At 53.0% G+C, this 24,249-nt stretch overlaps 6 protein-coding genes across 10 annotated transcripts; 4 read left to right on the top strand and 2 right to left on the bottom strand.

Annotated features, from left to right (window-relative positions):
* Positions 1–231: 231 nt before the first annotated feature.
* Positions 232–2,891, bottom strand: LOC105697393 (inhibitor of nuclear factor kappa-B kinase subunit epsilon). Its single transcript, XM_012420667.1, has 3 exons — positions 1,020–2,891; positions 759–960; positions 232–690 (listed from the first exon to the last, which is right to left on the bottom strand). The coding sequence occupies exons 1-3, from the start codon at positions 2,615–2,617 to the stop codon at positions 250–252; spliced, it is 2,241 nt and encodes a 746-aa protein (XP_012276090.1). The 5' UTR covers positions 2,618–2,891; the 3' UTR covers positions 232–249.
* Positions 2,892–3,549: 658 nt separating this feature from the next.
* LOC105697427 (lisH domain and HEAT repeat-containing protein KIAA1468 homolog) lies at positions 3,550–9,853 on the top strand. 2 transcript variants are annotated; one of them, XM_012420736.2, is made up of 16 exons: positions 3,550–3,773; positions 3,977–4,177; positions 4,383–4,538; positions 4,645–4,991; positions 5,066–5,149; positions 5,282–5,520; positions 5,611–5,921; positions 5,997–6,283; positions 6,354–6,678; positions 6,788–6,941; positions 7,029–7,152; positions 7,229–7,499; positions 7,570–7,705; positions 7,805–8,004; positions 8,102–8,363; positions 8,420–9,853. In XM_012420736.2, exons 1-16 carry the CDS (start codon positions 3,713–3,715, stop codon positions 8,565–8,567), a joined length of 3,306 nt encoding a protein of 1,101 aa, XP_012276159.1. In that variant the 5' UTR covers positions 3,550–3,712; the 3' UTR covers positions 8,568–9,853. The 2 variants fall into 2 exon arrangements, with proteins under 2 accessions (XP_012276159.1, XP_012276158.1); XM_012420735.2 differs by having other exon boundaries at positions 3,977–4,196; positions 4,387–4,538.
* Positions 9,854–9,994: 141 nt separating this feature from the next.
* LOC105697430 lies at positions 9,995–16,130 on the top strand. 2 transcript variants are annotated; one of them, XM_023434866.1, is made up of 6 exons: positions 9,995–10,429; positions 15,145–15,245; positions 15,329–15,464; positions 15,555–15,712; positions 15,825–15,937; positions 16,022–16,130. In XM_023434866.1, the coding sequence occupies exons 1-6, from the start codon at positions 10,127–10,129 to the stop codon at positions 16,075–16,077; spliced, it is 867 nt and encodes a 288-aa protein (XP_023290634.1). In that variant the 5' UTR covers positions 9,995–10,126; the 3' UTR covers positions 16,078–16,130. The 2 variants fall into 2 exon arrangements, with proteins under 2 accessions (XP_023290634.1, XP_023290635.1); XM_023434867.1 differs by having other exon boundaries at positions 15,999–16,113.
* LOC105697429 (lysophosphatidylcholine acyltransferase) lies at positions 10,347–13,992 on the bottom strand. Of its 2 annotated transcripts, none has more exons than XM_012420741.2 (11): positions 13,213–13,992; positions 12,829–12,974; positions 12,435–12,652; positions 11,784–11,896; positions 11,561–11,715; positions 11,352–11,489; positions 11,146–11,271; positions 10,935–11,082; positions 10,765–10,863; positions 10,534–10,681; positions 10,347–10,473 (listed from the first exon to the last, which is right to left on the bottom strand). In XM_012420741.2, the coding sequence occupies exons 1-11, from the start codon at positions 13,906–13,908 to the stop codon at positions 10,385–10,387; spliced, it is 2,076 nt and encodes a 691-aa protein (XP_012276164.1). In that variant the 5' UTR covers positions 13,909–13,992; the 3' UTR covers positions 10,347–10,384. The 2 variants fall into 2 exon arrangements, with proteins under 2 accessions (XP_012276164.1, XP_012276165.1); XM_012420742.2 differs by lacking the exon at positions 12,435–12,652 and adding an exon at positions 12,013–12,227.
* On the top strand, positions 16,066–22,390 carry LOC105697428 (sodium-dependent neutral amino acid transporter B(0)AT3). 2 transcript variants are annotated; one of them, XM_012420739.1, is made up of 14 exons: positions 16,066–16,145; positions 17,072–17,323; positions 17,397–17,604; positions 17,891–18,006; positions 18,080–18,187; positions 18,300–18,383; positions 18,547–18,708; positions 18,786–18,896; positions 18,980–19,181; positions 19,276–19,475; positions 19,558–19,759; positions 19,896–20,055; positions 20,136–20,399; positions 20,596–22,390. In XM_012420739.1, the coding sequence occupies exons 2-14, from the start codon at positions 17,138–17,140 to the stop codon at positions 20,801–20,803; spliced, it is 2,211 nt and encodes a 736-aa protein (XP_012276162.1). In that variant the 5' UTR covers positions 16,066–16,145; positions 17,072–17,137; the 3' UTR covers positions 20,804–22,390. The 2 variants fall into 2 exon arrangements, with proteins under 2 accessions (XP_012276162.1, XP_012276161.1); XM_012420738.2 differs by lacking the exon at positions 16,066–16,145 and adding an exon at positions 16,245–16,376.
* A 561-nt stretch (positions 22,391–22,951) lies between these two features.
* LOC105697372 (dexamethasone-induced Ras-related protein 1) lies at positions 22,952–24,249 on the top strand. The gene is made up of 4 exons (XM_023434875.1): positions 22,952–23,238; positions 23,296–23,488; positions 23,609–23,819; positions 23,887–24,249. Exons 1-4 carry the CDS (start codon positions 23,214–23,216, stop codon positions 24,088–24,090), a joined length of 633 nt encoding a protein of 210 aa, XP_023290643.1. The 5' UTR covers positions 22,952–23,213; the 3' UTR covers positions 24,091–24,249.

Raw genomic sequence — 24,249 nt, 5'->3', positions numbered from 1 at the left:
AATAACGTTTTCGCATAATTTCAACTACAAATGTATGTCAGTCGAAAGGTTACTTGGTTAAAAAAAAAAAAAAAGTGCAGACAGCCATGCACGTCGATACGTCGAGCTATCCGTTATATACGTTTTGGTTGTATGTACAATGTATCCGACACGGTCGAGTGACGGAAACCCTGAAGTGACCGCGCTCAATCTTGGCGCACAGTTATGTCCGGGGAGCAAGAGTCCTAGCGATCGGTCTTCGTACTCCCGTCACAACTCGTACTCGGAGTCCTCCGTGTTCATCTCTTCCAGGGCACCGAGCGCGGCGAGCCGATGAAGCTGGTCCAATAATTGATCGTTTTCGTACAAAACGAAAGATATCTGCTCTTTGACGTCGCAAATGCTTCTCCAGACCTTTGCGCTCTCCTCGCCAGGTAGATCCGACTTCTTGGACGTCTTGAATCTGCCGGGAAGACCGTCGAGAGACCTCGCGAGAACTTCGTGGCGCTCTCTGCTCTCCTGGAAGAGACGGTACGAGTACGCCTCTAGGGCGTGCTCGTAGTTGTCCACGTCCTTGTCCAAAATTTGGGTCTGCAAATACACGGTCTGCGCCATTTTGTACCAGTCGGCCAGGTAGTCCGCCCGCTGCATCATCGCCGGCGCGCACTCGGTCTCGAGGAGGGCTTTGATCCGGCGCCCCGTCTCGGTGACCTAGGGGGTAATCGTCGAAGAAGAATCGTAGAAGGGCGAGGGCCAGGAAGGAGCGAGGGGGCGTGTACCTTGATGCGCTCCAGAACGTGAAACTGCTCGTCGTTGTAGGTCAAGCTGCGAGTGGCCCGGTCCCGCAGCAGATGTTGCCAGCCGTCCCTCAGCCGGTCGACCAGGGTGGCGGCCCTCTGACTCGCCTTGGCGGCGTGGGGACACGGGAGGCCCCGAGTGCTGGCCAGCCACTCGCCGCGAAGGTTCCCCTCCTTGACGTACCTGTGCGAGAGCGACCGAGTCAAGTCGGGCCCTCCGGGGGCGGCGCGAGCCTTCGGTACCTTTGATGCAGCTGGGCGACGGCGGGCGCCAGCCCCGTCGACAGCTCCTTGCTCCTGGACTCCAGGTCCTTCTTCCAACTCCTCGGCTCCAGGCTCACCGGACTCTCGACCCTCCTGAGGATCTGCCGGGCAAAGTTCTCGCTCCTCTCGACGGCCAGGGCGTTGGCCTCTGTCGCCTTGGTCAGGTCCCGCAAGCGCTGGCACTTCTCCAGCACCCTGGAGAGCTCGGCGCACCCTAGGCCCGCGAATGCCTTGACCGCCTCCTGGGACAACTTGCTGGACCGCGACAGCTTGTCGATCTTTCGCTTGCACACGTGGCCGGCGGAGCACGCCGCCTTTGCTTGGCCAGGATCGTTTTCTACGGAAACGAGATTTGCGAATACCGGAAATTTCGGCAAGTCGGATTCGATCGGTAGGACGACGTTGTTGTTCTCGCGCGAGAAAAGCATCAGCGGCTTCTCTTCCGTGGTATCCGGATATCCTTTGCCGGGGGTCGATTCCTCCACGATGTCGGTCAGCGGGGTGTTCCCCAGCAGCAAAATCTGAGCGGGTGCGATTATCTCCGTTTGATCTTGAATGTGTGCCTGTAACGCGACAAACTTCTCCTCCGGATGTAGGAAGACCTTGATGGAACTCGCTCGATGTACGTTAAATACGTGCACCGGTGTTCTACAAAGCGTGTCCGTTACTTCCGTAAAGAAACGATCGAAGCTCCAGATTCTCTTGGGATCGACTTCCAGTAACCCGGCGAGGAGCGGAGTGACGATCTTCTTCAGACCTACGCTCAGTAGACAGTTTTGCGGTAATTCTCGGCTCCACTCGATCGGACCGTTCTCCGACGTCTGAGTGCCCGATATGACTCCTGACGCTTTCTTCGTGGTTATGTAAAACATCGTTTCTTTGTTCCTACGTCCTCCGAAAGGCCTAAATGGTAAATTTCCTGTGGCCACGTGATAAAGCGTTACACCTATCGACCATAGATCGACGGTCGCTCCGAAAGTTTTACCAACTGCTTTGCGTAAGACCGCCCGTTCGTACATATCCGGATGTAGGTATTCCTCGGTCCCGTACAACGAAACGAACTGTTGATCTTCTTCGAGTTCGCGCGCTGCGCCAAAATCTGTCAGTTTGTAAATGGTACTGCCATCATCCGCGATGAATTTCATTATGTTACCAGGTTTTAAATCGCGATGTACCAGATTGTTATCTCGCAGATGCTTCATTCCAGCCGATAGGTGCTCCAAAACAAGGAGGAACTCTCCTTCTGCCAAGCCGTACGTATTTTCTGGATCGTCGAGTATATTGAAGAGGCTGCCTCCGGTACAGAGTTCCATTACGATTACTTTTCCACAACCGTCTTGCTCCTCCTCTATTGCCAGCAGCTTGACTATATTCTCATGTTTGACTTTCTTTAAAACTTCAAATTCACGGATTTGTACATCGTGGGGACGCATATGGCTCAGTTGGTTGAAAGTTTTTACGGCAACTGGCTCGCCATTGTTCTTGTTTACTCCCTGGAATACGGCACCTGTCGCACCTTTTCCAAGGACGCTAGTTGTGCACCAAACATAGTTTGCGGAACCTCGCAGGAAAGACATTTTTACCTCAGAAAATTCGGTACGTCACACGGAACGCTACTTCATATTGGTTTATCGGGGCCGATTAAACATTGAAACGGTAAATTGGTCCGATTAATATTCGTCCCTGTATCAACTATGGAAGCCGCACCTATGTTAGCGGTATCGTTTCATCGGACCAGCAAACGGTGGATTAATGTTCTCATTATTTAGACCTTTAAATGCTTTAAATCGGAGTACCGACATATACCATAAGAAGTGATAAGGACAAACACGAACTTGCGCGAACTTGTCGAACTATGGACGTAAGAACTAGCAGAGATGAGCTGCTCATCTCTGGAGCTAGAGATGAACGCGCGATCGCGTTCTGTGCTGCCCTCTGGTTTCGCACGTCAGCTTTCATTTAACATCGGTTAACATCGGATTACGTGCTTCTACCGTGGCTGCACATACATACACACACCTGTATGTATATTTGAACACTGTTAAGGTCCGGTTTCACCTTCGAGTTAACTGAAATTTAACTTGTTTACCTTCGGTTTAACCTTACCGTAAAACAATCAAACTCGGGTTAACTCGAGTTGTGAAACTGGGCCTTATGGGAGACATCCTCCCTCCCTCCCATTCTCTTTCCTAATATATTTAACTTAATATATTACGTTTGTAAAGGGTTTCGGTGCGCAGCAACCTCCACGTAGTTAGTCTGGAGGATCGGTGTTTTCCAACTATTGTTGGAAACAATACAACAAACTGCCCGTGAGCAATCTCCCAACTCAACTCTGAATGAACACGTATGCATCTCTATGCATGCATGATGTATGTACACATGTACTTGTGCACGAGCCGGCCGTGTTCGCCACCGAGGGCAGCACAGGACGCAACCGCGCGACATGCCCGTGAACAATCTCCCAACTCATTGCAACTCATCTTTGTCAAGGAGTTCCAATGGTTCCAATCTCGTGTTGATGCGACCGTCACCGTATGTATTTTTCTCTGGGCTGTAGTCCATTGGACGCGATTGAATGCGAAATACGTTATCCTTAACGCGAGAGAGACATTTGATACGTTCTACTTAGCCATGACATTTTCCGTACGCAGTCGAGCCAAATAAGCAGAATGGCCAGTACCGTGGGAGAGGTTAGGGACCCGTTGTCGATTAACGTCGTCGAAGCTGCTGGTAATATATTTTCAAGTATCATTGTTGTAATTACGGATGGTGAGAATGGAAATATACAATAATCTCTGTACCAATATGTAGACATACATAAATGAGGTGTGCTTGTAAGCTGCATACGTAACGTCGTCTCATGTATTGGAAAGATAAACCCTTCCAGTTAATTTGGTTGCAGACATCTTATTTCAAATTCAAATATGTTACAGGAAATGATGCTTCACGGATTGCTGTTTCTTATGAAGATATTGCTAATAAGTTACTGAACGAGAAGTTTCTGCTGACCGCCTTGGAGTTACATGCCGAATTGTGCGAAGCAGGCCAGGAACTTCCAGTGTTGAGAGAATTCTTCTCCAATGTCGCCAATTTCGAGACTCACAATGTCAAGCTGGAGCCATATTTGTCAATGGGTATGGGCATTTTCAAAAAGTTAAGGAATTTAAACTATTTAAATGATGTACATATATTTCCACTTATATGCGTGTTTTAATTTATTATTAAAATTAGATGGCTTTGAGTATATCTGTATTCTTTTAAGTAGTTAGGTTTGTTTTGTATATTATTTGTATTTGTACATCATTAATGAATGTACCGATGATAAATTATGTTTATTAGCCAGATCTTCTAGTCAAGCGACTTTGGACTCTCTCGATATGACAAGGTTTTCTGAAGATGGCGGTGTTGACGAAAGGGTGGCTATACTTGAATTTGAGTTAAGGAAAGCCAGAGAAAATATTTCTGCTCTTCGTGCAAACCTTACCGTTGTCACAGGTATCTTACTGCTTTTGGTTCAGTGCTTAAAATATTAACTACTTTTTTTTTTAACCATATCCACTTAGTGGGTCACTTTATATATCTCTTTTTTTTTTATCCCCAGAATCTGAAAATACCGCTCCAGATCAAAGTACCGAAAAACTAACCCTCGAAGATCATCCTATTAAGCCTCATGAACGACGTGCATTAAATTTCCTTGTCAACGAGTATTTATTAGCTCGCTCATACAAATTAACATCAATCACATTCAGCGATGAGAACGAAAATCAAGACTTTGAAGATTGGAATGACGTTGGATTAAATATTCCAAAGCCACCGGACTTGTTACACATATACAGAGAATTTCTAAGAGCGACAGGGTACGACAAGCCGCCGTCTATAAGCATAGCCGTGCAAACCGACTTTATTGACACAAAACTCGAAGATAAGGAACAAGAAATGAACATAATGGTACGCCTCGAAGAATTCCATTCGTGCACCTTGTGCAAACAAAAGAGTCAAAGTTTAGAGTAATTATTTTACAGCTCGCTGAAATGGAGAAACTAAAAAGTCAGGCAATCTCGTTAGAGCAGGACAAGTGTCTGCTTCAGCAACAAATTCCGATCGAGGTATATCACTGTGATTAAATAATTCCGGACTGTGGAGAAGTTTGATAAATCTTGATTACCGAATATCGGGTGGACTTGAACGGTAATATTTGGTTGGTTGGAGGTCATAATAAAATCACAATTCTATCGTAGGATAACGCAGGAACACAAAATATGAATTCCATGGCCACGACGCCAGAGAAATTTGAGATCTTAGACTCTCCGAGTCAAGATACTTCCGTTACAACTCGACAGCCCGGGGAGGCCGACAGCTCTTCGGTAGCAGTGAGTCTCGGGGAAACCGATCCTGGAGATAGAGACTGGACTAAGATTCAGCTCTCAAGAGTAGACGGGATGGAAGGATCATCGACCTCGACAAGTTCACCGACTAGGTACGATGTCCCGAGTTTAACCTGCACCACCCTACCGAAAGCTGTAGCGAGACAGTACCTGTAACGGTATATCATTTCTCTTCTCGGTAGACGCCTCCCGACGAGATTCAGGAAGGAAGTGATGTCGCAGTGTTCGACGAGCGCTTCAAGTCCGGCCACCTCGATGGTCGAGGAGCCATTGAAGGATGGCGTTACGAGAGACACCCTGGTCGAGATCCTGGCGCACTCGTTACCTCGCGTAGCGCCTAACGTCATTCTGAATAAACGCGAAGAGCTCATCCCTCTGATACTGAGCGGCGTGAGATTACATTCCGATTCCGCTACAAGAGAGAAGCTGCTGCAGCTGTTGTTTAACCTGAAGAAACGACCACAGGAGGAGGAACGGAGGACCATAGTGGCCGGTCAGTACTGCCGACGGGATTTCGTTAATTTCGTTAATTCCAGTGCTTTAATGCCCCGAACGCGCCTTCTTTTAGGACTGGTCGCGATGGCGAAGCTGGAGGACGCGCCGACCGAGATCGAGGAGATTCTTACGCTATGCTGGGAACAGAGCCAACACAAGTATCCCGAGAGGCGACTGCTCGCGGCGGAGTGTTGCTCGGCTCTGGCTCCTTACACCTCCGGCGCGATCAGGAACTCGTTGGTGCTCTCGATGCTGCAGCAGATGTTGCTCGACGACAAGGACCCCGAGGTTCGGGCGAGGGTCGTCCGAAGCCTCGCCCTCTTGGTCGCCCTGATGGACGATCCGGACAAATATTTCCAAGTAATTCGCATCGGCCGCTGCGCGACTCGCCCTCCCAAGGGGGAACTCGACTGACTCGGGTTGCTTTCAGTGCGAGGAACTCGCGTTGACCGCTCTCGACGACGCCTCTCCGCTAGTCGTGGAGACCGCCTCCTCCGTTCTGGTGCCCGTCCTGGCCCAGTGGGCCCTGTCCCTCAGGAGATTGCAGTCCCATTTACTGCCGAGGGTCACCTTAAAGTTGAAGAATCAGTTGAGGCCCACGCACCACCACTCACCGACGAAGGACCAGATGGACCAGGAGCGACTCGTGGCCTCTGTCGGGGTCCTGCATTACGTTTTGCCTCACACGGTGGTTTGCGTGGTCGACGTTGATCGCGTCAAGTCTCGGATTCGAGGAGGAACCGCAACTGACCTAAGTACGAGAACAATTGTACCCGTAAACGCGCAGCTGAAAAGTAGTTTCGTTCCAACCTAATTTCTATTAACCCTTTCTTCATTTTTAATTTTTAATTTTTCATCCGATAGCCGAAGATTTCGAAGGGATATGCCGTTCGGACATGGTTAATCCAAGAGTATTCTACGAAGGAGACGTGGACGTGGCCGTGCTCTTGAACGCGTTCTTCGAAACGTCGTGGGACGAGGACACCTGGCCGGAAAAGGAGTGGCTCGCAAACAAGCAGTAAGTTGCCGGGGGAAACGTCTCTTGTAACAATAACGACGACGAACGGCGAGGGTGAAACTTCTCCCCTTTTTTCCCCCCTTTCAGTGTTCCCGACATCCTCGAAATGGTGAAATCCATAGAGGCAAGTCACGAGAGTATTTTCGCGGAGCTTCTCACGTACGTCCGTTCTCTGTGCCTTGGCTTCGGTCGTAACGTTACGCGGACCGGAGTAAGTACCGCAGCATTCGAGCCGATTTTCCACTCGAAAACTTACGCTCGAATTTCCGTTCTCCCGTTGATTTCAGATACACGGGGTGTTTTACTCCGAAGTTACCGAATTGGAGAATCAGTTGACGAGTCTTTCTCAAGACAGGGGTGTTCTAAATTTAACCTTGGTCCCAGCCTACTTGATCGTCTTGTCGACTTACGATCTGATTGAGCTTTCCAAGTCGCTCAAGCAATTCATCGTGGGTTTTTCACTGAGCGGCGTCAACGTTCTCAATTTGCAAATAGCAGTAGCGAGATTGTGCACCCAAGAACGTCTGCAGGAAGCCGTGCTGGAAGCTTTGTGGGACGGTAAGTAAACCCTTGGCGCGTCGGAGTGTCACGACCGGCTTTTTCATCGATCCATTCTATCGATTTTTAGGCGTCGTTCACAAAAGACCGTCCGTAAGGTGCATTACGGCCACGCTTTTCGGGGGTATCATAGCCCGGGTTGCCGATAGGTTAGTCACCGGGAGAGTCGTCCCGGCGATAGTGACCTTGTCCACCGACTCCGACGTGTAAGAATCGAAAGCTTTTTAGACGCAGCGATCGAACGCTCGGAACGCTCCAAGTAAGTAAGGCGTAAGACGTACTACTAACTAATTGATCGTGACCAGTTCCGTCCGCGCCGCTGCGATTCCGACGTTAGGCCTCCTGGTTACCGAGTGTACCGCAAGGGAGGCCAGGGATAAAGCGCGACTCACGTTGGAGACCATCGCCAGGGAGCCCCAGGGCGTTCCCTCCGCTCTGGCGGTGCCTCTGGTAACGACGCTGGCAGCGATAGCCCCCAGTTGCCCGCCCAACTACCTCGAAGACGGTAAAGTGGAACCGGAACTGGAACCGGAATCGGAATCGGAATCGTAATCGGACCGAACGAACGGAAAGAGGCGATCCTGACTCCCGTCACTTTGCAGTGATAGCGACTCAGCTCACCGGCATCGCCGCTTCCGCTCTTCAGCAGGGCCGCAAGCTCGACCTGGCCAACTCGCTGGTGGAGGCCTACTCGATTCTGGTCTACTGTCCGTTGAGTAACCAGTGCGTCACCGGTGCCCTGCTGCCCGGCCTGAGATACCTCGAGACGCTCGTCAATCAAGTTCTACCTCAGCAAAGGGATAAGGTTCGGTCCTTGCTACGAGAGGCCGAATCGAGGCAAGACCTTCCGAAGGCGATGGAGAGGTAAGCTTCTTCGGGAGACCGAAATTACCCGATTTCGATTACCTCGTTCTCGACAGATCCACCTCGACGAATTCGGGGCTTTCGCTGTCTTTGGCCACCGCCAACGTGGGTCAGGGTGTCGAGGATATGCGCCAGAGGATGAGCAAGATGTTTCAGCAAAAACCCGGGACTCCCAGCGTGTCCAGCATTTTCCGGAAGAAGTAGCGTTCCGGATTGTCCGCGCTCCCCCGACTTTCGACAAGGTAAAAAGAATCTCACTCTCTTTGACTCGACGTCAAGGTGGGAGTCGTAATTGCGTTGTAATTACGCGACGAATGGCCCGTAAGTCGTCGAGATCTAACGAGGGTTTCGCTCCAGCCATCGCACCACAGCCACGGGTTTCTCGGTTCGAAGCCGTCTGATTAAGGTCGATCCGATTTTTATTCGCTTTCGTTAAAGAACTCGGCCCAACGACGTATATTTCTTCGAAACGTTGGGTGTCGTGTATATTTGTCATTTGAGGAATTGGCACTCTATCACCTTTTAATCGTATATACGGTGAAATATGCTGTACAATGACGAATCCTCGTGAAGAACTCGTTTCACTCGACGGTTCGTCTCTAGGTCACTTTTGGCATAAATGCACACAGAAAGGAAATTCCTGACAAACGTTAACCCTTGGAACGTGTTATTAATTTCTTAGTGGTTTCGCTTACTTTTAAATGAAATAAATGACTCGACAGGATTCTAAGGGTTAAGTCGTAACATTTATATACATTTGGGTTCAGGTTGAATCTTCGATTCGGTTAAGAACAGGCCGTTATTTTTCTTTACTAACACTGTATTTGTCCGTGAATAGGTAGTTAAATAAATTATTTCTATTACGTCTTGAAATGGTCCAACATGGAAACGTGCACTCCGACGCCCTCGGCAAATGTCGGGCAGCTATCGTCGGCAGTTTCCATCGATGACTGTAATGACGGTGAACGCGTCGAGGTGTATCGACGGGTGTATCGATTGGTGTACGGATCAGGGTGAAACAATCGGGCCATGTCCTTTGTCCTCTGCACACACGCGCACACATCCACGAAGCAATGCAAAAATGAATCTCTAAAGGGGTCCCTCAAAGGAAATTAGTCGAAGGAGTACCTTGTAAGAATATTTTATTTAAACTATATATAATATGTATGTATATACATATATATATATAAGTGCGTATCGCAGTCGTACACGAATACGTCTACGGATCCACGTACGCACATGTATATACATATTTCGACTAAGTTTATCGTGTTACATGACCAATGCGTGATCGTTTATGCACGTACCTGCATATATATCGCAACAGAGAATTTATTCTATTGCGATGTATGTGTCGTGAGATGTGCTACCGTGTTCGCGTGTGTATGTATACGTATTGCACTAGATCGCACGTAACTGCAATATATATACATTGCGACGTGTTTCGTTGCCTGGTGATAAATAAATTTTATATTATATTTATCTTCAAACTGCTCCTGAGTACTAAACGCGTCCTATGTCTAGCCTCTAGAATCGTTCTAGCTCGATCCGATACTTGGTTAAGGTACATGATTCATTTAGTTGTCGCCAAGGCTCGAGACGATAACGTACTTGCACGAGGATGCTTTAGGAATGGACACTCATTTTGGCACTGACGCGATACCGTCGATAATGCCCGAGTGCTTCGTATGGGCACCGTCCGAAAAGTACTCGAGACATTTAGCGTATTTCCGTGTCGAATGACGCAACGCGTAAATCGGTAGATGGAGCAATCGGGAGGAAATACTACAAAGGGTCCGTACGTACGTACAAGCAAGAGTCCATCTCGCCCGACCGTGGAAAGGCTTGGCTCGACCGGAAGAGGCGGCCTCTTCCCGCCTCTACCTCTCCTCTATCGAGCCGAGGGGGGTCCGGCCGCTACGAAGGAGCTAGACCGGGCTGGTGCAAAGCTGCCCGAGGAGCGGCTTCGCCGTGGAGTCGCGGGCCCGCCGAAGGCCTCTCGACTCGTCCAGGAGGCACTCTCAAATGGTCTTCTTCCTCTTCGCTTCCGACATCTCGGCGAAGAGGTGCGCCAACTCCGCGTGCGAGGTCACCGCGGCGATCGCGTCCTCTGCAAGAGGGAACCGCGCGTCACGTCCGCGCCGAGAAATCTCGTCGATTCAATTCTCACCGAGAGACACCGTGTCGCCGTCGACCTCCCTGCTCCCGGCGCGGTTCAAGATCTTGTCGGCCTCCTCGGGCTGCAGCTGCAGGCACATCCTCAGGGCTTTCCTGAACTCGGGCATCGTCAGACGCTTCGCTCCGCTCGAGTCGCATACCTAGAGGTAGGGGAAGCGAATCAAGGGGGACGTCCCGACCGGGCGCGCAAGTGCAAGGCACGTTCTCAAGGACTACGCGATACCTCGAATGCCGTGTGCAACATGTCCGTGGCGGTGTCGGCGTTAGCGATCACCAGGACCGTGAACACGTACTCCTGGAGGTCCACCTTGCCTCGACCGAGCTGAAAGGAGCGGAGAAGAGTGAGGCGGCCGCTCGACGAGCCGCGGAGGCGGTACCTCGATTACCGATTACCTTGTCGTGAATTCGGAAGAGCTGCTGCGTCGAGGCTTCCTTCTCGTCGAGCCTGAGGATCGTCGCGAATCGATGCAGGTCGACCTCTTCCGGCAACCTGCCTCTCTTCCCTTGCAGCAGCTCCTCCTCGGGCTTCGCTTTCAGGAGGCTGCGGAGAAGAAAGGAAGCGTCGGTGGACGTCCCCCGAGGGTCCGCGACTCGATCGACTCACCCGAGTTTGTATCTGAGCTTGTGGGCTTCGACGATGCTCGCCGCGTTCGGCAGGTTGAGTCGGTGGGCCTTCCCGATGATCCTGCAGTCGTCGTACGTGTAGTCGGACACGGGGATCTCGAGAGCCCTGGAGGAAGGCGACACCGACGCGGTTAGGGGAGCCAGGCAGTCAGGGAGTTAAGGGAGCCTCGGCGAGAGTCGACTTACTCGGCCATCAGACGGCGCACGTTGTTGGCGTAGAGCTTCGGGTCCGTCTTCTCCTCCTCGCTCGGCTTGTACACCGGCAGGAACTCGATCTCGCAGCTGCTGTTCAGCTGCGTCAGCGTCAGCCACAGCAGCTTCAACCTGCGACGAGAGGGCAGGCGTTAGGGTTCGGTCCTTCGTCGTCCGTTCGAGGCGTCCGAGGCGTCACTCACGCTCCGGGACCTTCCCACGTCCACGTGACGGTGTCCAGCTTGTTCGGGTACTTGATGCACACCGGCTGCACCGGGACCCCGGGGTAGAAGGCGCCGGACTTGAACGTGATGAGGCACGAGCGATTCGTGCAGGTGCCCTCGGGAAATATCATGACCTGCGAGAAAACGAAGGATCGGCGGAGGGTTGGCCGGGAGTTGGCCGCGAGTTGGCTGCCTTCCTTACCTGCGGCCAGTCCTCCTTGGACGTCGCCCGCTCGATGATCTCCTTGATCGTGTTCTGCCTCGAGTTGGGGTCCTCCCGCCAGACGTAGACGGGCTGCGTGTAATTGATCAGCTCTGCGACCGAACGGGAAAGGATTAGTCCCGGAGAGGGGAGCCTCCGTCGCGCCGACTCGGGGCCGCGCTCGCGCCGCGCTCGCGGAGACGCGTTTACGAGGCGTTTTCGAACGTACTTCCGATGAAGGGGTTCAGCCCCGACTCCCGCCGGACGATGATGGAGGGGAACCCCGTGACGTAGACTATGCCGCCGTCCATGAAGGTGGAGTGCGGGGCAACGACCAATATCGGGGCCTCGGCCCTCGAGGCCTGCCGGCCGTGCACCACGATCCTCATTCCGCCCGCCTGGTAGGTCAGTCGGCCCAGAAAGCACAACCACGGCACGATCTTGCTGCGGGGGTCAACGGGTGAGACGGGGATGAGCCGGGGGTGAGCTCGCCTCCGGTTAGTAGACGGCGCGTTAGTGGGCGCGGTTAGTGCCGGTTAGCGCCGGTTAGCGCCGGTCGCGGGGGTCCCGTCCACCATCCCGTCCACCACCCCGACAGCCATGCGGCCCCCGGATCCGCGAGCGCGTCGCGGGAGCGAGAGTGCCACCTACTTCCGAAGAAGGGGATGTGCCCGGTCTCCGCCTTGGCGACGATGCTCGGCCCGCCGAGGTAGACGACCGGCAGGGCGTCGAAGAAGCTCGAATGCGGGGCCAGGGCGAGGATCGGCGCCTCCTCGGTAGGCGCCCTCTGGCCCTTCACCTTTAGTTGGTGGAATCCCCCGCAGATGAACAAGGCCCGCATCACCCAGCAGACTAGCACCCTCATGTCTCTGTCGCAGTCGGACAACGCGCCAGTCATCAGAAGGGTCGCGCTCGCCGGAGCGAGCGGAAGCCGGAGGGCGCGCGAGAAGCGTGCGAGAAGCGTGCGACAAGCGTGCGAGAAGCGGGCGAGAAGCGGGCGAGCAACGTGCGAGCGAGCGAGAGAGCGAGAGGAGGGCCAACTTACCGGCGCCACCCGGTGAGCGGGGCCCGGCGGAGGTCCTCCTCGGAGAGGCCGTGCAGGCCCAGGCAGGCGAGGAGCCAGGCCATGATCACCAGGGCCGTGATGGCCGCCAGGCGGAAGGGCAGCAGGGCCACCGTCAGGAACGCCGTCTGTAAGCGAAAGGCCGTTGGCGTTTCTCTCGGTCCGGTGACCCAGATCCGTCGGTCCTTGACCGAGCGGATCGGCCGTCGCGAGGCTTCGGAGCCGAGGAGAAAGCGAGTCGGGCTTTCTCGGCCCCTTGGCCGGCCGAATCGAGGTCGGTTTCCGGAAGAGGACGGCGGAACCGTTATCGCGGAAGCGGTCCGCGAGCGAGTCCCGTTACCGCGAATCGATTCACGGCCGGCTAACCTTGAGCTTGTCGTAGGTCGTGTCGAGTTCGAGGCGGTGGACGAAGGGGTTGAGCAGATCCGCGCCGAGCGTCTCGCCGGTCCGCTGCGCCATCTCGACGCGCCGCATCCCTCTCGGAGGCTCAGGCCCGCGGAACCATGCCCTCCTCTCTCCTGGCGTTTCCGCTTCCGCTTCCGCTTCCACCGAGGGTTGCAAAACTCGGGCCGCGCGGTGGCGCGGCGACGCGATCGATGTCCGCCGCGGCTCCCTCGAAGACGAGACTTCGCGCCTCCCCTTCCTCCCCCTCCTCGCGGCACCCGATCTCGATCCTTGCGAGGAACGACTCGCTCCGACTCCTCTCGTAACCGATCTCTCCTGGCGTCTCGCGATCTCTGCGGGGCACCGGCTCCGGGAACGACGCGGCGGACCGCGGCAGACCGCGACGGAGCGGGGACGACCCCCCGCGAGAGGCCCCCACCCCGATGACGGAGAGTGCGCGCGCACGGCGCAACCCCAACGGGCTACCCCGTCGGGCAGAAGCGGACAGAAGCGGACCGAAGCGGACAGGAGCGGACAGGAGCGGGCCACTTGGCTCGCCACGCCACGGAGAAAGTGGACTCGGTAGCCTCTTGCCTTGGGCGGGGTGTCGGGTCGCCGTCGAGATGAACGCTCGCGAGTGCAATACGTTCGGAGAAAATACTCGTGCCTCGATAACATTTAGCCTGCAAATTGCGTAAAGCATGATAACCGCCTCGATCGTTCTCCCCGAAGTCCCCGAAATCCCCGAAATCCCCGAAATGACACGTGAGTTTATTATTTTCACGTCATTTGTTCATGAAATTTCACGCGGAAGTAGGCGTGGATTTTCTCACTCGAATCTAGGGAAAACGCTTAGGGGGAGCAACATTCGCCATTTTGTAACCTTCGTTACGGTAAACATTTCAGATATTACAAGTAAGATTACACGACCAAAAATTCGTATCGAATGACGATACGCGAGCGGAAATAACGATATAAGAAGAGTGAGAAAGACTCGAGCAACGATCGCGTGCATTTCTAACGAATCCAAGTTCATTTGACGTCATTATGACCTTCGTAGCTGTTGTAAAATTTAACGATACGTTAACGGTAATATTTCCCGTAACGTTACTTTTCATCTTTGTATTAAGTCGCATTTCAAGTTGCAGCTTTTCGCAATTCTTTATCCATATGCACGGTATGTGGTCACGTATTAGAGTTATATATATGATCTGCGGCACTCTGCGGCACTCTGCGGCACTCTGCGGCACTCTGCGGCACTCTGCGGCACTCTCCGGCACTCTCCGGCACTCTGCGGCACTCTCCGGCACTCTGCGGCTACTCTCCGGCACTCTCCGGCACTCTGCGGCCCTCTGCGGCCCTCTGCGGCCACTCTCCGGCACTCTCCGGCACTCTCCGGCACTCTCCGGCACTCTCCGGCACTCTCCGGCACTCTCCGGCACTCTCCGGCACTCTGCGGCAACTCTCCGGCACTCTCTGGCACTCTACTGCACTTAACAACACATAACGGCACTGTACGGCCTTCGATAAGGCTCAGAAACACTGTAAGCCTCGGGAGGATTTTTCGCAGTATTCGACTTTTTCACCTACTACTATTTCACCCCAGTGAAATTTACAAAATAGACCTCCTCACTTGAGGTGAAAATGCGAAAAGTGAGCTCTCTTCCTTCAAAGTTACAGAACCGACCCCTGAAAAAATATTGCCATGGCGTCGGCTTGTCGACGAGTGCCGAAGAAGACCGAGGATAGCCGAAGTGCATGCGCGATCGAACTTGCAATGGCTTACTAGTAGGATACCGTTTGAATCCGCTCGTTTGGAAACATAACCAAGCTTTGTTACGCGTAACCTCCGAATGCGCTATCATTGTTATGGCGAATCGATTGATCGGATACCTCGTCAACTATTTTCTGCAGCTGGAAAAGTTGGAGGACAAGTGGACAGAGTTGCTGAAATGCGCAAAAATCCCTCTGAATGCCCTGGAGACGCAATCGGAACAACTTCGTTTGGTTAGGAGGTAAGGACCCGAGCGCTCTTTTTCGACTTCTCGTATAAAACGAATTCCACGAGGGTATAGGCTTATCGTTATTTGTCCTGCAGCCAGGAAGTGGACAACGCGGAGCTCTGCCAAGTCGGCAATTTGCGAGATCGATTGGTATATCAAATCAGAATGGGGATCGAAAACGAGATCGTGCTGCTTCAAGAAATTGTTACTCGAATGAATACTGCCAATCAGGTAAGTCAGAATTACGATCTTTGCGTTGACTGGGGATAGAGATTGAATTTTTTTTTAGCTTTAGATACACGTCATACATTATTTTTGCAGGAATTGGGAAATAAGTTAACGCAGTTGGAGAATGCCAGAACTAAGATTCCTTTAAGTACTCCAGAAATAATGTATTTGGTCCGTGGATCCCCCTATCTACCCCGTTTGGATCTTTTAATGGAATGGGCATTGGACGGCTATTTGTATTATCAGGACTTGTATCCTTTTGTGTTCGAGTCCGAGTACGTCCCGACGAGGAATGGACCGGTTGACGGGCACCGATCTTACCCATCTATCGTTTTTCTGTTGTTTTTCCGAGTAGTGACTTAGATACCGTGGTATTTGTATGGCCCTAAAATCTATCGATAGCAGCGATAAAAGGACCGTCGATACTTTGTCGGAGAGATTTATGGAAGATAAATTTAGACGTGCTCGGCAGGATCGTGAGTATTTGGTGAAGCGGTTGTTGACAGTAGTGCCCGACTCGCCAACCATTAAAATAAGGGCTTCGTTTTATCGGGTTCCAGGGATTCTAGCTTTGACGCAGTTTCTTTCAAAAGAACGACGCGGCCGCGGCGCCTAGATTCCTTAGCGTTTCTTCCGTCGTTATGCACCGATTGATACAATTTAGTGTAGCGGTGAAATAAAAAGGTGAGTGGAAAGTAAAAAGGCCGCGACGTGTTTCGGCGTCGAGTAGCTCGGCGGTCGGACGGGAAGGGCGAGGGCCCGGGGCGCCGGCGTCGGCGGCCGCTATCGATTCCGCCGACGTTCGAAAATTTGACAACGAATGGAGGGAGACACGTTAGCCTCCCACTCGGTCCTAGCAGCTCGAGGGATCCTCGAGCTCGCGAGCGCGGCTCTCCTCTTCGTTTTCTTCTGCAGGTCAGTCCACGCTTTTACGCTTAATTTCTCGCTCTCGCTCCTTCAACCTCCTAAATCGCTCGACTTCCACGAGCGCTCCTTTCCTCGTTATCCTTCTCTCCTTGGTGGGGTTCCGTCCCCTTGATCCTTGGGATCCGGATCACCGTACCATTCATGACCGGTAATCGTCGGGTAATCAAACGTGATCAAACATAATCAAACGTAATGCTGGCGCCGATTCCAGTGGGCTACATTCGCGGAAACTTAGCTTTCAACTTTTTGGGGAAGAAAGTGCGTGACAAAAGTATCTCGAAGTGGAGTTTCGTCCGTCGTTCGTCATGGCTTTGCCCGCGTGGCGACCGATTACTTTTCCGAATCATACATATTTTCTTTCCGTGTATTTGAACGAGGTCTTGGTCGCGAAGGAACTCGCGCGCAAACGATCTGCCCTCCCGAGACCCATCGACGAAAAGAGGAAAGTGGCCATTTCCGAGGCTTTCCCACCTATGAATACCGCGCGTTTGCATCCCTTAGGGATTTCAAAGATGTTTCTCCCGTGAAAGAGCGGTATCATTCCGAACGGCGTGGCACCGCGCGAGGGAGCGAGGTAACTCTGAAAAGAGCCGGGCAAGCGAGAGGAATAGAAAAGGCGTCGCTCTCCTAAAGCGTATCTGCCGATAAGCTACCAAGCTAGTTCGAGCCCGATGAATTTGCAGGATGGAATCCGGAGACGCGGGCGACACATCGGACTGATATCTGCGGTACACCGAGGGAGCCGAAAAATGGCGAACACCGCCCATTTGGTTCGTCGACAGAGCTCCAGAGACTTGAAACCCCAGAAAAGCGTGGACAGATTGGAAATGAAGGAAATGCGGGGTCGACTGGTGGTGGAGAATCGAAAAAATGCCGGAAACGTCAGCTACGGAGCCACTAACGCGGCCTTCGACGACTCAAGCCCTAACGCCAAAGTACGCTCCCAAGGACTCCTAAACGCTCGAGCGGAATCGACGAATCACTCTTCCTCTTGCTCTCCTTTTGCAGACGAAATCGGGAAACGAAGGCGGGGGTAGCAAACTGGGCAGCAAACTGGGCAGCAACGAAGGAAAAGCGATCTTCCGACCCGAAGCGGGAGAAGACGAGCGGGAAAATTGGGACAGCAAACTGACGTTCCTCTTGGCCACGGTGGGGTACGCGGTTGGCTTGGGCAACGTCTGGAGGTTCCCGTACTTGGCGCAGAAGAATGGCGGGGGTAAGTCGCTTCGATCGGCGATCGCGAGATGGTAAATGCCGTCGAGACGGAATCGGCTAGGATTGTCGGGACACGGGAGACAAAGCGGGCACGTTATTTACGGCGGGTCGTGCATTTACTTGCAGACATCCCGCACCAAGTGAAACTTCTGGCCTTTGTATCCGCGCGTGCCGTTCGCCCGAAGTCAATCCCCCGAGTCCGACGAGACGGCAGGAGCTAGGGACGCGCTAGTAATCCCGATGTATCCTCGATCGCTCGTTGCTGATGTATTTTTTCGCTTTCTTAGGAGCATTTCTGATACCGTATTTTGTGATGTTGGCGATCGAGGGAATTCCTATATTTTATTTAGAGCTGGCAATTGGCCAACGGCTGCGGAAAGGAGCAATCGGCGTCTGGAATCAGGTAAAGTGTGTATTAATTGTTGCAAAACGATCTCTAACGGGGCTGACAATGAAACGTCTGATATTTCCTTAAGGTTTCTCCGTATTTGGCAGGCATCGGAGTGAGCAGTGCCGTCGTGTCTTTCAACGTGGCGCTCTATTATAATACGATCATAGCCTGGTGTCTATTTTATTTCGTTCAAGTGAGTCACCTTCGATCAAGAATCGTCTCCGCCTCTCGAAGGCTTCGATTTCATTAGATTGCTTGCTGCTCGGTTGATCGAGAGATATAACGTCGAATGATTTATTTTCTAGAGTTTCCAATCGCAGTTGCCCTGGGCAGAATGTCCCAACAAGTACTTCCAAAACGGATCTTACACTCCGGAACCAGAATGTCTGGTAAGCCAAATCTTCGTTGGCGTCGATAAGTTCTTCGACCCCCCCTGTAGACGATGTCAATTTCATTTAATTTCCTCCATGTTTAAAACATCCTCGATACCGCGTAATATATTGCCACGGCGGTACACCGATTTACGCGTAATAAGAACCCACCTGATTTTAGGAAAGTAGTCCTACGCAATACTTTTGGTACAGAACTACTTTGATGATCTCGAAGGATATCGATACACCGGAAGTGTTCAATTGGAAGATCGCACTGTCCCTCGTAATCGCCTGGATCCTTGTTTACATGTGCATGATAAAAGGAATCGCTTCCTCGGGCAAGGTAACGAAATTAATCGTGTGTGAAAACTTACGTACAACAAAGGTAACGGAGTCCGAATGTCATGGTATTGTTTTCAGGTCGTATACGTGACAGCGACATTTCCGTACATCGTGTTAATAATATTTTTTTTTCGCGGTGTTACTCTACCTGGCATGTCCGACGGACTCAGGCATCTTTTTACGCCGAAGGTAATTTTTGCTTACGGTTACCCGTCTCTTAGATCGTCGCCAAATGCTCGGGTTCCGTATCTAATCGAAACGATCACTTTCAGTGGTGGACCCTGACGGATCCGGTGGTCTGGTTGGAGGCTGGCACGCAAATTTTCTTTTCTCTAGGATTGGCGTTTGGTGGCTTGATAGCATTTTCGTCTTACAATCCCGTCAACAACAATTGCTACCGCGATGCGATAATGGTTAGCTTGACAAATTGCTTCACCTCCATGTTTGCAGGCATTGTCGTATTTTCAATAATAGGTAAATGAAAATCCTCTTCTCAATGGGAAATATTATCGTCGTCGTCCGTAGTTGTACGCTTCCAACATGATTAAGAACCAATTGTGTCGAAAAGGATTCAAGGCCACGATGGTGTACGAGCAATGTCTTGCCGAGAGAAATGCCACTCTCGTAAGCATCTTTGGACATACCATGGATCCTGAGAAAATTCCAGTGACTGGAGCTCTGTTAAACATTACTACGGGGAATGGATCGTTGGACAATTTGATCATGCCAGAACTGCCACAGTGCGACCTAGAAAAAGAGTTGGATAATGTGAGTATTTTAAAACGATCGTGGGTACACGGTACGTCGCTGTGATTAATAGTTAATTGAGGGAACGTTCGTCATGATCCAGTCGGCCTCAGGAACGGGACTGGCGTTCATCATCTTCACGGAGGCGATCAATCAATTTCCCGGGGCCCAGTTTTGGTCGGTCTTGTTCTTCCTCATGCTCTTCACCCTAGGAATTGATTCTCAATTCGGTACCTTGGAGGGAGTCGTTACCAGCATCGTCGACATGAAGCTTTTCCCTAATCTTCGGAAAGAAGTACTAACCGGTGAGCTTTCCCTTTCCAATTTTCCAATGACAGCGCGATTGACCGAGCTGGCAGGGCATACGTACTTGGAACTGGAATGTGCCAAGTATTCCGGTTTAACCACCCGTTGCATGTAGTATTCCGTTCACTTTTCCAGGGGTCATTTGTTTGGCGTGCTGTGTAATATCGATGGCATTTGCTCACGGAGCAGGAAGTTATGTATTTCTCCTATTCGACAATTTTAGTGGGAATTTTCCATTGCTGATAATCGCTTTCTTCGAGTGCATTGGCGTATCGTACGTTTACGGACTGAAGAGGTAAGTCACCTAGTAACTTTGTTCTCTTTTTCTTTTCTTGAGCGCATTCACGCATTAACAGGCTTTTATTATTTTTTCAGGTTTGCGGATGATATCGAACTCATGACAGGGAATCGCCCCGGTCTCTACTGGCTGATATGTTGGAAATATTTAAGCCCTTTAGCGATGTTGAGCATCCTCGTGGCGTCCTTCATCGAAATTCTAGTCGAAGGGAGTGGATATCCGGCTTGGGTAGCCAGCAAGGGAATCACGGAAAAACATGATTGGCCAGTTTGGGCTCTCGCCCTAATAGCGATCCTAATTTTGGCATCGGTTCTTTGGATCCCGACAGTTGCCATATGCAGGTTAATGTTCTAGACAGCAAATACCTTTTACTCGACGTTCCTTTCGGTATTGCTCTTGTTTGAAATCTTTAAAAGTCTGCGGTCCAAGGTGTTTGCCAGACAAAAGACAATAATCGTTGAAGCAACGGTTCGACGATTATTGAACTTATTATAAATTGGAAATTGTAGCACGTCGGATAACCATCGATCGTTCCAGGTGCTTCGGGATCCTGGTAATCGACGATAACGAGAAGGCCTGGTTTCCAGCATCCGACCTAAAGGAATTTCATGGAATCGTCCCGCACGAGGTGACCGCTGCCGAGACTCTTCTCTTTTGCATCAGAAGCGATGGCTCCGAAGGACTCTGCTGTCCTACCGGCGGTCCTGCGGACGACGACGACGACGACGACGAGGACCTTACCTAGGACGAGTCCGATATCTGGTTGTTCGGGCCAGATTAAATCCGTGTCGCGGGTACGATCGTTCCTGTTTCGACGGTCTGCGATATACGTAGGCTGCGCGCACGCGGAAAATGGAAAGATTTCTAATTAGTCGTACCATATATCCTTCGATTTGACGTGTCAATTATTACGGACTTCCGCGAAGCTTGCGGGACGTGCGAGCAGTGGCCGGAGGCGACGGAAAGAGCTCGGCTGCCAACGTCAGGCCACGCCAAGAAGGGAGGGGAAGGGAAGGGAAGAAGAAGAAGAACGTAAAACGGAACGAGGAACAAATCGATTGGCGCAACTGGTAGCATTGTCACGTTGAAAGTATACTAATAGCGGTACGCGCTTAGGCGAAGAGCATTTTCCTAGGTTAGTCGGTATATACGTTATCTTCCGGAAGACTCCTCCGTCGGATGAGAGCGATTCGCTAATGTGAAGACGCCTTGCTCGTTTTCGCAGCGGTTGAGTTGCATCGGCAGAATCCCGTTGACCGTGGCCCCTCGAAACTAATCGTTTCGACCGAGGAGTATTTCATTTTTACGATCAATCGTTGTTCTTGGTTACTTGGAGAAGTTAGTTTCGTTGGCGTGCACGCCGACATATTGAATTTGATACGGTCGTTTTCGGGCTGGCATTTCTCCGAGCGCAAAAGCAACGAATCGCGAGGAATCGCCGACCTTGGAGGCGTGCGGAACGAATCCTTAAATCTTGGGGATGTACCTTACGCGCAAAATGTTTCTCGGTCCCCGACGGGCTATAACGGGCTATAACGGGCTATAACGGGCCCGTTAAAATAAGACAATAACGTTAACGAGCGGAACTGTGACAATACGTTTCTCAACGCGAACTGCACTCCCTGCGCGACTACAAAGATTGACGATAGGATCGCTGATTTTGATGCTCGATCGTGCATTCGGTTTCCTTCTTATTCGACAATTGGCAATAAATATTGACTCGGATCTTGAAATATATATTCGGACAAGAATATATGATGCGAGAACGAAAGGATACGAACCCGTTCGAGACGCTCGAAAAGCACAGGGAGTCGCAACCTATATCAAGCGAGGAGACAATAACATATCGCGGGGATGAAATGTGCTTAACGATGGTACATCTCGTCGGCCGTCGGAAACTTGACAATAAATGTAAACAAAGTCGCATATCCGTATTACTCGCGTGTATATCGTACTTTACCGAGTAGATTTTTCGTATCAGCGATGCGAGACGCAAAGAGGATCCTATACGGTTTTCCGATGATGCGTAAAAGATGTCCGGTTCGCGACCTCTCTCTTTGCCATTGTAAACCGTTGAGGTAGGATACAGCGTTAGCGTTAGAACGGGTTGGAACCGTTGGAACCGCTGGAGCGGAGATTTTCGGTGAATAAATTGACGCAAAAGTTGTTACGACATCGTATCGACGTAGCTTCGCCGCAACAATTCGATCACAGATGAGGCAAGGATAACGCACGCGTACAGGCAGCGTAAACGAAATTATGCGGACACGTTCTCGCAAAGCTGTACGTATATTGTTGTAAGTTGAACGTTACAATAAATACGATACGTGGACGTACGCGCGTTCCCCTCGGGTCGAGCGTCAGCGGGGCGGACGGGTGCGGACGGGTGCGGAAGGGTCGGAGCGGGGACGCCGCTCGTGCGTGCGAGTGCGCGCGAGTGCACGCGCCGGCCGCCTCGGGTGCGATCCATCCCCTCGCCGATGGGTCGGTCGGTCGGCCGCGCGCAGTCGACGTTCCGCCGCCGGACGCCGCTGGACGCCGCTGACGGCGCTCCCGGACCGAGGCTCCGGCGTCGTGGCTGGCATCGGGAGGCCCCGCAGCCGAGCCCGAGGTGAGCGCCGCGGTAGGCACCGGCGGTCGGGGCAGGAGGAGGAGGAGGAGAGGCCAGCTGGAGGCGTGCGGCCGACTCCTGGTGTGCGCGCAGAGCCTGTGTCGGCCGCGGCGCGGGACCGAGGGCGGCGGCGGGGAGGAGGGCACGGGGGCCCGGCGCGAGAGACGGGGCGCTCGCGCGGGCCCCGAGTTCGAGGGGCTAGAGGGGACCGAGGTCTCCGTTAGCCCCAGCCCGGCGTCCACGTCCTCGCAGGAGGACTCGTGCAAGCCGCCGCCGCGCAACTGCTACCGCCTCGTCGTGCTGGGCAGCGCGCGCGTCGGCAAGACCGCCATCGTCTCGCGGTGAGTCTGATCCAGAGTCCGCGACCGCGAGTGCCCCCCCGACGAGACTCCGGTCCGCTTTTGTCCGCAGGTTCCTCGCCAACAAGTTCGAGGAGAGCTACACGCCGACGATCGAGGACTTCCACCGCAAGCTCTATCGCATCCGCGGGGAGATCTACCAGCTGGACCTGTTGGACACGAGCGGGAACCACCCCTTCCCGGCCATGCGCCGCCTCTCCTTCCTGACGGGTGAGTCGCGCGGCTTGGCGGCTCGGACGGCGAATTGACCGACGTCTGCGTCCGCAGGCGACCTCTTCGCGGTCGTCTTCGCCATGGACAGCAGGGAGTCCTTCGAGGAGGCCATCCGGCTGCGGGAGGCCATCCTGGAAACCAAGACGAGCGCGGCGCAGGGCGCCGGCAAGGCGCGCGGCAGGGGCGGCCACCACGGGCCCCGGGTGCCCATGGTCCTCGTGGGCAACAAGTGCGATCGGGACGTCAAGTAGGTTGCCGGGGCGGGAGAGTCCCGGGCCCTGGGCCCCGAGATCCGGGCCCCGGGACCCTCCCGCCTCCGAGTCGCGGGTGGTCGGCCGCACTCGAGCCCGCTCGGTCTGCCGCACAGGGCCGTCGCCCCGGACGAGGCCCAGCGGTACTGCGCGACCCAGGACGACTGCTGCGTTTTCGTCGAAGCCTCGGCCAAGAGGAACCACCACGTCGACGAGCTCTTTTACCGGCTATTCGTCGTGGCGGGCCTGCCCCTGGAGATGGCCCCCGACCACCACCGGAAGGTGCCGCTCAACTTTGGCTCGCCGACGATGCTGCCCCCGCCCCAGGTGCGCGACATCCGCCGCCCCGCCGCCCCGCCGCCGCGGCTAGTTACCGAGTGGGTTTCCGTTGCAGCCGAAGCACAAGGCCACCCTGAGTATAAAGCGCCGGCTGAGCGACGCCTGCGGCGTCGTCGCGCCCAACGTACGTCGGCCAAGCATTCGGACCGACCTGATGATCATGAGGACCAAGACCTGCGCCCTCGGGGCCACGGCCGCGACCGAGGGCGCCGCCTCGCCGCGGACCTCCGACTCGGCGAGGACGTGCTCGATCCAGTGACTCGCCGGGGGATGTCCTCGCCGCCGCGTACCCCGCTCCGGGGCGAGGACTCGACGCGGGTTCCGCCGCGCGGAGATCGGACCTTGCCGGCCAGGAGCTTCGGTTCGAACGTTTCACATGTCGGAATATGCGAAATAAAGCGAAACCCTTCCAAGAGTC

This window comes from Orussus abietinus, unplaced genomic scaffold (genome assembly GCF_000612105.2).
Source record: "Orussus abietinus isolate OABI.00-Male unplaced genomic scaffold, Oabi_2.0 scaffold92, whole genome shotgun sequence".
NCBI classification, from domain to species: Eukaryota; Metazoa; Arthropoda; class Insecta; order Hymenoptera; family Orussidae; genus Orussus; species Orussus abietinus.
This window is presented reverse-complemented; position numbering and strand designations above follow the sequence as displayed.